This window comes from Pithys albifrons, chromosome 2 (genome assembly GCF_047495875.1).
Source record: "Pithys albifrons albifrons isolate INPA30051 chromosome 2, PitAlb_v1, whole genome shotgun sequence".
Taxonomy (NCBI): domain Eukaryota; kingdom Metazoa; phylum Chordata; class Aves; order Passeriformes; family Thamnophilidae; genus Pithys; species Pithys albifrons.
This window is the reverse complement of record NC_092459.1, coordinates 86,267,119-86,279,335: the sequence shown is the minus strand read 5'-3', so window position 1 is coordinate 86,279,335 and position 12,217 is coordinate 86,267,119. Positions and strand designations below refer to the sequence as shown.

Below are 12,217 nucleotides of genomic sequence, written 5' to 3'. Positions count from 1 at the left end.
TGTATTACTGTTCCTTCTGTAAATAACACTTCTACCAGGGACAAAAATGTGGAAAAAATTTGGAATCACCTTATGATTTCCCCTTTTACTTTTTTTTTAATGTGCTATATTTAGGGAATAAATACTCTGTTTAGAAGCAAAAATGACTGCCTTTGGGTGTCATAAACATGAAAAAGAACATCCATGCCAAGGTAAAAATTACTCTTAAAAATAAATGTTTTACTCAGTTTGCTTCCTACTATTGTAACAGAGCTCCTTTATCAATGTGAGCTCTGAATCTCTTCAGAAGGCCAATATTTGGGAAACATATTAGTCCTCCACTGCCTTTAAGGTCTGTGTGAAAGCAAAGATGGGAAAATAGCTGAAAACCTCTGTCTGCAGGACCCTTTAGAGAAGAAATGAAGATCTTGGTGTAACCTTTTGCAAATAATTATGAATTATAACATAGTAATAACAAAGACTGTAAACACTTTTCCCTATACACAGTAAACCAAAACACATAAATTTAATCTAGGCTAATATTTTGTTCTGCATTCTGTCCAGAATCAACACAAGGCTTTTTCTTCTTTTATCGTCTTTGGCCGCTAAAGTCACAGGCTTATGTTTGAATAAAGTTATCTGTGTAAATTTGTAGAATCACATTAAATTAAAGTAAACTGAATTACTTGGTAAGCAAACACAAAGCAAGAGATGATGTATTACCTTCAGAGGTAAGACTTCTCTGTTAACACCATAAAATATCACCATGGCTTGTGTCCAAGAGAGGAGTCCTGCCACATTGCCACACACCTTTTTACCATGCATCAGAGTATAATCTTCCATTTCAAAGTAAGGCTGGACTAATTCTACTGTCTCATCATTGATTGTATCCCTGGCAAAGTTCTGTAGATTGCTCAAGAATGGGCCACTCATAAGCTGCAAAACCCGACATACTTATGAATTACTTTACATTCAAAAATCTTGTTCATAGGTGACTATTTAAAAAAGTGTTCCTAAAATTCTTCTGTAAACAGAGGTAATTCATATAGTAAATATTATAAGTGTGTTATTCAGTTGTAACTCCTTCCACACCCCTTTGATTATTTTACAGTTTTAAGCAGTTACACTCTAGTAACTAGGTTTGAATGTTATTGATGTACTTTCCATATTCTATTTTCCTGTGTTGCCATTTTAAAAGCATTTAAGAAACATAATTTAATAATTAAAAAACAACAAAAACCCAACCAAACAAAAAAAAACAAAATAAAGCCTCAGAGAAACATTTGTAACTTATCTAAAGAATGCAGAAAAAAATGCTTCTGCATTTGGAAATGTGATCTAAGTCATGAAATGTGCAATTATTGGGTTTAACTTTTTTCTGACAAGTGTTTAAGCATGTTAGAGACAATTTACAGAAAAACTGTTTAACTAATTTTATTATATCAGTGGAAAATAAAAGGTTTTGATGATTTCTTAGTTACTGTAAAAGTCTAAATAAAAAGCAAGAGCACTATTGGTATCCAAAATACAAAACTTTTCATCATTTGCATGAAAAAATATCAAGGCAATATTATTAGCAAATTAATACACTAATAGACATAGAGAACAGAATTTAAAGAAGAGCAGGAGAAGGCATGGAAATCAAAGTGAATCCTGACAGAAGAGCAAATTCCAGGAGAAAAAAATGGCTGGCTGACCAAGGAATTTGGGCCAGGAATACTGAAACACAGAATGGGAAAAAGCTACTCTCTTAGTAATTTAATTAGTCTTTCAAATGAATAAGGAGCTTGAGAGGCTCAGAAAAGACAGTTTAAATGTGAAGCTACAAGTTCTTAAAGAGTAAGAGAGATTTTTCAGAATGTCTGTATTTCATGTATGGTTAACATGACTGGTTTGATTTATTTGCTATCACACCATGCACCAGAAAAATGGCAAAGAAACTCTGAAACTCCTAGTGCAAAAGTCTCTAAGCAATTCACCTACTATTTCTGTCACATAAACTGTATCTATATACTGTGTCCATCTTAAAACAATATGTTTGCCTTTTTAAAAAATTCTGTCATGTTTTGGGAAACAGCATAAGCTCTCTGACATGCAAGTTGCTACTTCTGATTTTTAAGAAACACTGTTTGAAAACTCTACTTACTTTTAATGATTCTGCCCATGATGGCTTGCAGCAAGGCTTTTCTGGATCCAGGGTAACTGGATCTAGTTTCTTTTGGAATAGTAGCAGACAACAGTCCATGATCCTCATAATCAGGTGAGGAGGTTTTGCAAGTTTTCTAACAGTAGCAATATCCTCTGGTTTGATGGTCTGTGTGAAGAAAGATGTAAAAGAATACTTCATCAATACCATTATTCTATTTTCCCATTCAAATATCTTGATTTTCATGTTTGATTGCAATGTTTTTCTCTGAGGTAAATTTGTACTAAGTATATATATTAAAAAAGTGAGAAACTTGGCTTAGTTTATTAAACGTCATAAGTTCATGATACTTTAATAATTTTAATGGATATTAGACAAGAATATCTTCCCAGTACTAAAGAATACACTCAAAAATCAAATTTGCATACAGCAGCACTAACTTAACTTGTCAAAGTGTTTGAAGAAAAGTATATTGTAAAATTACATAGGACTTAATTAAAAGCAGTTTCCTTGATAAAATAGTATTTCAGGTAAGCATTAAGAGATGGATTTGGTTATTTATATTGAGTTTTATTATATGTATGAGATGTCATTTTTAATTTCATTTTTAGTAGCATCACTAGCACTTACAGTTTGCTTAGTTCAACCACCATTACAAAATTAATAAATTAATAAAAACGTAAAAAATTCAAAAACTTCACTTGTGTCTAAAATTACAAGTATACCACTGTCTGACTAGAAGAAGTAGTTACAGACACATTATAGAAACCATTTTATAAGACAGTACATTTTATAAGTGAATTCTGTGGCCATTTTTGGAAGTTTCATTTATCTCATTATCTAAATGGCAATGTAAGAGCGAATAATGCTCATTTTTTTGCTTTTTCTACTCAGTCATTTCTGTCACAGAAATTCTGGTAACTGGAACAGAAGGACTTAAGGATATAATACATCACTGATTTCTGATTGCAGAGTTCTTTGCTGTTAACTCTTCAGGGCAGAATAATGAAATTATATACCACAGCAATGCCTCAAAAATTCTGAACCCTGATTCTGATTGCCCTGAATACCATTTGTTTCACATTTCTCTCAAAATAAAATGTGAGGGGTTTTTGTGCAGTAAGAGATAGCCTTTTATTTGTCTTAAGACAGGTAAAACTGCTTAAAAGTTTAAATTAAAAACATTCTGTTAGCACAAGAAGGATTCTCTTGAATTCACAATAACAGATATTCTAAAGGCATCAGTAGCTTTTGGAAAGATTTACACCTTCATAATGATCAAGTATGAGGATGGAAGCAAAAAAATACTATGAAATAGTCACTATGTGTTTGAGGTGAAATGTGAGTGCCATAAATACTCATGAGAAATATGACCACCAATTGTGGAGAGCTGGTGACAGCAGTTAAAACCAAGTGATCAACAGTATGTTGGTAGCTCTAGCCTTTCATGGGTGATACAAATAGTACCATACTAATAAAAATGTAAGACTTTATTCACTTTCAGTGCTTCTTCTGCTGCTTCTAATGCTGGTTTAGCCGCCTCCAGTTTTTTCTCTGCTTCCTGTTTTTCCAAATCAATTGCATCTACAATTTTTTGTGCTTTATCTTTCACACCTTGGACTTCCTGTTTTATTTTAGATGCAGCTTCAGCACTTGCTTTGACTTCTTCTAGTACCTGAAATTGATAATAAACACAAAAAATCTATAAATCAAAATGGTGGAACAAGAGATTACCAGACACAAGATGAAATAGGTATCTAACAGCTATTTAAAGATAATCCTAACTAACTACAGCTAACTATATATGGTATCATATAGCTCTGGAATAAAAATTAAATGTGATAAGTTTAATTTCATCCCTTTCTATCATATATTTCTCTCCTTTAAGATTAAAGGCCCTGAGGATTGCAGGCAATTCCTTACCAATCACTAGGCAAAAGTTTGCTCTCCATATTAAATATGCAGCATCATAGCAATATAGTATCTTTCGGAAAACAGCCAGAAGTTCCCTAGCATACCTTTCCAGAGAGTAACTTTGGGAACCAGATGTCTGCCAAACCACAAATCCCATGAACACACAAATACCTTGTTAATGTAAAAGAAAAAATCTGAAACTGACCTGTGATGAATATTTTTCTAAAGAATTTTGAAATAGTAAAGTCCCATTATCATGTTAAATTCTTAGCTGCTAGTAAGTGCACATATAACTCCAAATTTAATGTATGTCAATCAAGCACACACACACATACACAAAAAGCCATGGAAAAAAATGAAACCTGATACTTATATGAGTGGGTAAGAAATGGTAGAAGAACAAGGAAAGCAACCTCTGTTGGTTGAGTGAGATGAGACAGTCCTAAAATGCCTCACTTTCAGAAGCAAGTGCTGAATCAGCGTGCTAGAGAGAGAGGACTGAAGCCTCATTTTAGACAACATGGCAAATTTTTTGGATTGTGTGAATTATGAGAAAATTCTGCAACAGCATTTTACCCCACCGTATGTTCTGGTGCTATTTAATACGCAAGTACTTACTTTATCTGCCTTAACAGATGTCACAGCCAGTTCCTTTTCCTTGACGGTCAAGTCCTTAGAGAGTTTAGCAACAGATTCACTGGCCTCCATTAGCTTGGACAGACCTATTAAGAAAAAAATAAAATTCAGAAAAATTGAAACATCTTTTTTTCCTAGGTAGGTAATACAATAGAGCTCCAGATCTCACATGCCTTAAACTGTGTGTTCCCATTTAACTTTATATAAATTTGAATTTATGTCTGATTAAATTTATGTAAAGGAGAAAAAGTGGGTGTAAGCAGTGATACTATCATGATTGTGCCTATATTTTACATATTTTATGTGTCTAGTTATGTCCTATGGATATAAATAATTTCACAGGCACAAAATTATTATAAACAAGATTAATTCTTCAAAACAGAAATCCACTCTACTTAGTTCTAGTTTGTTACAGCTATAAACAGTACCTAAAAGTTTATAGTTGGGATAGTATCTGCAATAAAATATGATTATGCTCATGTAGACTTCTTAAAACAAACAAACAAAAGCAAACCAAAAAAAAAAAGAGGGGGCTATGTCAAGGATATGTTGTGTCATAAAGTCATGGGACAATCAAAAAATCCAAATGATACTTCATTTGTGTCATTGAATGAAGAAATGACATAAGGATCCATGACTGCCTTCTAATAGGGAGTGCGTTCTAGAAAGAAGTGGGAGGAAGTGAAGTAAAAAGTGGACCCAAAGATCACACCAAGATTATGACTTTCAGCTACTGCATCTTGAGTTTACCCTCTCTTGTCCCTGGTGACAGAAAGTGCAGAAAACCATGCTTAGGGCCAGTCTCATTATAGCTCTTATATGTGCAGAAAAAAACATCCATAAAGGCCACTCAGCCTAACAGTTCATAAAATCATAATATGCCAAGTTGGAAGGAACACATCAGGATCATTGCGTCCAATTACTGGTCCTGTGCAGGACACCCTAAGAATCACACTATGTGCCTGAGAGCATCCGGAAAGAGATGAGCTTGCTCCCTGTATAATTATTATATATTCAGTCTTTCCCATGCATTCATGGATTCTTTTTTTCTCTTCTCCCTTGCTCATAGACTTGTGCACAGATATTTTGGCTATTCCTGAGCTCCACATTGCATGCTGAAACCTCTCCTCACCTCTTTCTTCATCACTGAGTCTTTAAATTATACAAGTTGTTTGGAAGCAATTCTCATCACCCTCCCTAAGAGCTCGAGTCAGCACACACTTGCTGTTACACATTTGATGTGAAATGTTTCTCTCTGATGGGTTTTCAATTTTCTGCCACCACATTTCACACAGACACAAGCATCCTCTCCCAGCACATCTCTTGTTCCAAAACAGCTGCCTCACAATTAGGCTACTGTCATTCTTCAGAATCACAGAATCATTAAGGTTTTAAGAGACCTTCAATATCATCTAGTTCAACTCCCAACCCGGCATCACCATAATCACCCCTAAACCATATTCCCAAGTATCATGTCCACATGCCTCTTGAACAATTCCAAAGATGGTGAACCCATCACCTCCCTGTCAACAGCTCTTCCCTGTTTTGTGTCATCTACAAACTTCCTTAATATCCCTTCCAGTCCTCTGTCCAAGTCATCTGTGAAGATGTTGAAGAGCACGGGGCCAGGATGGAGCTCTGTGGAACCCCACTAGTGACAGGTCACCAGTCTGATGTTACCCCATTCACTATTACCCTCTGTGCTTGACAAGTGAGCCAATTGTTCCCCCACACCATGATGTGTTTATCCAGCTTTGCCTTATTGAACCCCAGGCAGTTGTCTTCAGCCCATCGATACAGTCTGTCAAGATCCCTCTGTTATTCTGCTTCTCTCAGCAATAAAGCTGAATGAAATACATTGACAGGGAGATAAGAGAGATGTTTTAGAATAGTGCATTTTTGCAGGCACATGCCACTTCCTAAAGTACTCTTAGGGACAGAGGAACATACAAACTAATGTGCTACGCCCACCTCCGACTCCCCTGACAGCAATTTCTGAGATGCTTGTTCACTACAATGAAAAAAAAGAGAAGCCATGAAAGGGAAAATCATATCCTTTACTTTTCCCTGCTATAAGCCTCAAGTGAGAAGAAAGAAAGATGGAGAACGAAAGGGAATATGCATTATAAGAAAAATTGAAGAATTTCAGTTATAAACAAGAAAACTTTATAGCTTATTCAGGTGCCCTGCATGCCTCCAACATGAAATTTTACAACAGTACCATTCCAGCAGAAAACTTTTTTTATTCATAAAAAATGCCTGATTTAGGCATTAGAAACAGGACTAGTATTTTTCAAAGGGATATGTAGAAATACGTGTAAAAAATCACTGATATCAGCTACAAGTTTAAAATGTATGATATATACTGATTAAAGACAGAATTGAACTAATCTTTATCTTGTCAATGTAATTTGTAACTTGTCTAAATTACAACTTCAGAAAAGTAGAGAACATAGAAAAATTACAAAAATCTTTATTAATATTGTAAGCCATTGTACTCTTAGCACTTCAAGGATGTAATCTCTGCCACTTTTAACTAGCAGGAGATCTAATAAGTTGCTGAAAAAGGTGACATGTCTGCTTTGTCAAAGCTAAACTGAGGTCTTCTTGTAGAACCACAGTTTTACAGGAAAAATGTTATCTACACTTGTGGTGCTCTACCAAGGGCTCTACAGGTTAATTCAGAGAGAAGACGCAAGATGTTAAGCACTCAGAAATCACTGTAACTAGATTACAGTTTTTTCTTGCTCTGTCTCACAAGATTTTTCACCAAAAGTGACAAAGCAGAAAAGAGATCACTTTTATCTTTAAAAATATATAGCTTGTATACATACTACAGTGCTGACAAGATCACTGTCCTATAAGTTAGCATTGATTGAGATATTTCTTCAAATTTTCTCACTTCAGAAGAATCTTGAATTATCCCAGACATCTTCACATACAGGAAAAACATTTCAACAAGAAGATTAAAAGGACTATATTATCTCAGCTGAGTTTCATGTAAAATTGAAATCCCACATCAGGATAATTTAACAAACTGAAAAACTGCTAAGACTAATCTTTTTAACCTTCTAAATCTTTTTTGATGTTAAGTGAAGAAAAGCTAAGGATTAATGGATGGATGTGTGAAATGGCAGCTAAATAATTTACAATAAACTTATTGAGAATGTTCCTTAGGATGCAGCAAACATTGGAGCATATTTGCAGTCAGGGATGACCAGTGTTTTTGTTCTTTTGTAACACATTTTATCTGTGCAAGTGAAATTAATTCGACTATTTTCTAACTGGCATGAATATTGCCTATAAGCTGAAAGACATGGTTTTCTAAGCATGAATAAATAAAGATGCTGCAGTAGAGCATATACATACTTGTGATAACGTGTCAGAGGCTACATTTTATTGACAGTGCTGAAGCTACTTCCATACTTACTTACTACTACTTACTTACTACTTTTCCATTATTTTTGGAAATAGAAAAACTGCAGAAAGAACACAGAAAACCCCAAATGAATCCCACCCCCTGAAATCTTTGAGGTTGTCAGACTTTATTGCCATCTCATGGAGGACTTTTGAGAAGTTCTGATTTAAAGAACTGGCAATAGATCCATAGAGAGAAATTTACACAATGTGAAAATATTTTAAAAAATAGATAATTTGAGACCATGCAGGGAAATCTATACTTACCAGTTTGCATGCGTTCAGCTTGTACATTAATACTCTCTAACTTCTCAGTATAAACTTCTTTGTAGCCGTTGACGAAAGAGAGATAAGATTTAGGTGTTACATAAGCTCTTCTTCGATACCTAAAACAAAGAATATCGGCAACATCAACTTTGCACATTTTTGATATGTACAGCCATTTGATTCCAATGACAGAGAGAATTATATGAGTCAAGTCTTTAATTTATTCAAAATCAGATTTCTTCATAATACAAGCCCTTATTACCAATTACAATTGTTTTTATTTACATAAGCAATATTAAAGATTGTTGAATAGTGGGAATGAACATAAAGGATTTGCAACCTAATAAAAATTATTTTTCATGGCCTTACGATATATTGATATGGCGATTCATTTTTATTAGCCTTAACGTACACTTACTGATACACATAACACGATGACTTTAAAACACATTATCATTACCAACATTCTGGGGATTAATTATTGCATTTGTAGAAAATATTACCTTTGGAAATAATTCTCACAGCTTTCTGAAACGATATCATGAAAGAGACCCATGGTTTCAACTATTTCTGTTTTAACTGCTGGAGAGCAGACCATATTAAATTCTGAAAGAAAATAACTGGATACAGCTACAAGAGCTTCCCTGGGCCATCGACTGAACCAATCCATGGTGCACCCTGAGATCAGACCAGGAAATTTCAAAGAACGTGCGCGGAACTTCTCACCAACCTGAAGAGAGAATCACTGTTAATTTACAGTATGAGTTTTAATCAAAGGTCAATCAAAGTGTTTAATTTGTACAAACAACTATAGTACATATTTTTCCTTGATGATTTTCTGCTTAAAACACCCTGAATTTTTCTTTTCCTTTCTAATGGTATTTTACTACATTTTCAACATTCAATATTTTATGAAATTTTAAGAAGTTAATGACAAATATATAAGGTTTTAATAGTTTGAAATGTCAAATAATTTACTTTAATTTTGAATAAAATACTGTTTTCAAGTAATAAGCAAGGATTTAAAAAAGATACATTCATTGATGTGTATTAGGACAGGATATGTCAGAGAAATAAAATAAAAATAACTTGTAAGGAATGATTGAATTTTTAACTATTTTGATGTTAAGTTCTGACAACTTTACTATTACATTTGTTATCTCAGCAATTACAACTAGAGTTCAGTAATCTTCTTATGCATCTTGAAACTTCCTTAAAATATAAAACTTGCTAATCGTGTCACATGATATAGGATAGTTTGCTAATGGAAGTAAGGAAAACAGATATGGAGAAAAGACTTACTGGAGAAAAGCAGAGGACAACATGCAAATTCTTCTTTGCTCGAGTTAAAAAGTATTCGTAGAGGTTATCAAAGGTAGGAGGATGCCGAGGCAGCTCTTTTTTCATCACAGGTATTAATGCTTGGGTGATTTCATCCAATTCATCCCGAGGAAATAAATTAGAAATCTTTTTATAAAATAAAAATTGGTAAGAAAATTAATTGCCTACATGTAATTATTATAGAATTTATAACTACTTGTTTACATCTGTCTCTCTCTGCACATACACAGTTTAGACTTATGTTCTGCTGTCTTATACTGGAAAAGAAATAAAGGAACTACATACCCAGAGTACTCCCTATTTTAAAAGTTGAGATATTTTAATCATTTTTGAGTCTACAACCTATTACCAAAATAAATAAGGTAGTGCAAACAAAGTTTACAGTTTCCTCCTTCCAAAGTACATTGGGTTTCAGGTTGAGACTCTTACCTCGCCTGAAGACAGCAGATTATTCACATATTCCAAAAATGACTCTTCTTTTATTTCATTATCAGTGAAAATAAAAGTGATGCCTTGTCCGTCTAGTCCAGCTGTTCTATACAGCAATTTTAGATCATCTGAGAGATTGGTTACATTATAGGATCTAGGAGAAATAAGGAATATTATCTCTTAATTAGAAATAATTCAGAATACTACTATTTTTAGGAATAGAGTATTTTATAAATGATAATGCAAACATACCTTGTATAAACACATATTTTGATGCAGAAATAGCTAGCACATGGTCCACCCTTTTCAAGTCAAATGAAATCCCATATTGTATATAAATCAGACAAGAATTTATTGAGAAAAAACAAATGAACAAACAAAACACCCACCCCTCCCCAATACCATAAATGTGATTTGTATATTTCTTGCATTTCCCACCTGGTTAAAGTGATCTGAAATATGTTATAGCCAGCAATGTAGGAAGCCAACTTTGCAAGACTTTGTTTTCCAGAACCTCCAACTCCAACAAGTAAAGCATTTCCATATGCTGTCCGAATAATGCGGGAAATCTATATAGAAAGTAATGAAGGAAAGTATCACTAATAAATTTGGATTTAAGTAATAACTATCAAAATTAAGATATATTATGCTTTACACTTTATTTAATATATTAAAATGTAAACATTATTAAAAGGGTACTTGCAGAAAATTTTTCCTCAAAAGAACACGTGTAAACTCTTTAGGTATTTTGTGCAGCTAATGAAGAAACTGCATATAAGAATATAGGATGGTTATAATCAGTTACACATAGGATTTAAATACATAAAAGGAGAAATTTTGAGCTCTATTTTATCTTGAAAGCATCAACATGATTGTGTTTAGAAATATTAATAAAAAACTTTATCTAGAGGAATAATCATTTACAGTCATAATTTTAGGAGTCTGAAAGGCTTGGACAGAGTTAAACTACCTTTTAGTGTTACCTTCTATTTTGTCTACCTGCAACATTTCCATTGTGATAGCTTTCTTACCACATCTCCCTGATACAAAAGCTGGATTACAAATGTACTATGTTACTGCTTTTTTACACATCTCCTCTAAATACATCACAACTTCTTTGGTTTTATTATATGTTACTGTACTATTACTTTTCAGATTCTACATTAAGTTTTGGTCCTTATGAATTATGCACAAAATGCAAAAGATTGGCCTCTACATCAAGACTTTGAAAATATAATAATTTTTTCCTTCTGAAAAATTTTGGCTTAATGCACAGTTCTGTCTAAGCCTATCCAGATAACCATATTAAAGAAGTCTAAATATGAAATCAGGGTGACTGAATTTATTGTCATTTCAGTAGAAAGAAGCTCTGCTGTCATTAAGTGCATATCCACAGATATTCTGATTAAAACTTGCCAATAAAAATGGAGTGTCAGAGACTTTCAAGGTCTTCTGAAATTCACCTAGCATCACATGAACTATATTTAAAAAGAAAACTTTATACTTCCATTTAAATGCAAAACAAACACTCATTTGCCTCATTTGAGGTCAGCTAGAAGAGGAAAAAACATTTCATTCTGGTTTAGTTTCACTACAACTCCTAAGTGTCTTTCAGTAAACAGATCATCCAAAGTAATTCCTGAAATAACAAACACGACTTCTTAAATCTGAGACATAGTGCTTCAAACAAATCTCATACTTTGCCTTCATTTTTCCCCTGTGAATCAGATTCTGACTTTGGATGAATGATTTTCTTATATATTCCTTTCTGCATAGGTGTACAAATGGTTGTACATTCAGACCCACACACTACCCACTACACTAAACTCTACCCTACACACTGATTCTACTTCAGCCTTGATTTATATTTCTTCTCATGTCTCACATCCAATCAGAATCTACTTCACGTTGTTTTCATCACCTGTCAGGTACAGATACCTTTGAAGTGTTCTCTGAATTCTAAATGATTAAAAATCATTCCATATACAAAATATAAATGCGATTATGATCGTACCTTTCCTATTGAGGAAAATCTTCATACCTCTGAATACATGGAAGTTTTAGCATATATTAAATAAGGAATTTATT

The 12,217-nt window shown here is 33.6% G+C and overlaps 1 protein-coding gene across 2 annotated transcripts in view; it reads right to left on the bottom strand.

Annotated features, from left to right (window-relative positions):
* DNAH8 (dynein axonemal heavy chain 8) overlaps positions 1–12,217 on the bottom strand; it is a 117,596-nt gene that overhangs the window by 32,912 nt on the left and 72,467 nt on the right. For both annotated transcript variants that reach the window (XM_071548021.1, XM_071548022.1), the window contains exons 58-66: positions 10,568–10,698; positions 10,130–10,283; positions 9,662–9,826; positions 8,863–9,089; positions 8,360–8,478; positions 4,658–4,761; positions 3,624–3,800; positions 2,126–2,293; positions 703–915 (exon numbers count right to left, since the gene is read on the bottom strand). In XM_071548021.1, coding sequence (XP_071404122.1) covers positions 703–915; positions 2,126–2,293; positions 3,624–3,800; positions 4,658–4,761; positions 8,360–8,478; positions 8,863–9,089; positions 9,662–9,826; positions 10,130–10,283; positions 10,568–10,698 — 1,458 coding nt within the window. The remainder of the gene's footprint in view (positions 1–702; positions 916–2,125; positions 2,294–3,623; positions 3,801–4,657; positions 4,762–8,359; positions 8,479–8,862; positions 9,090–9,661; positions 9,827–10,129; positions 10,284–10,567; positions 10,699–12,217) is intronic.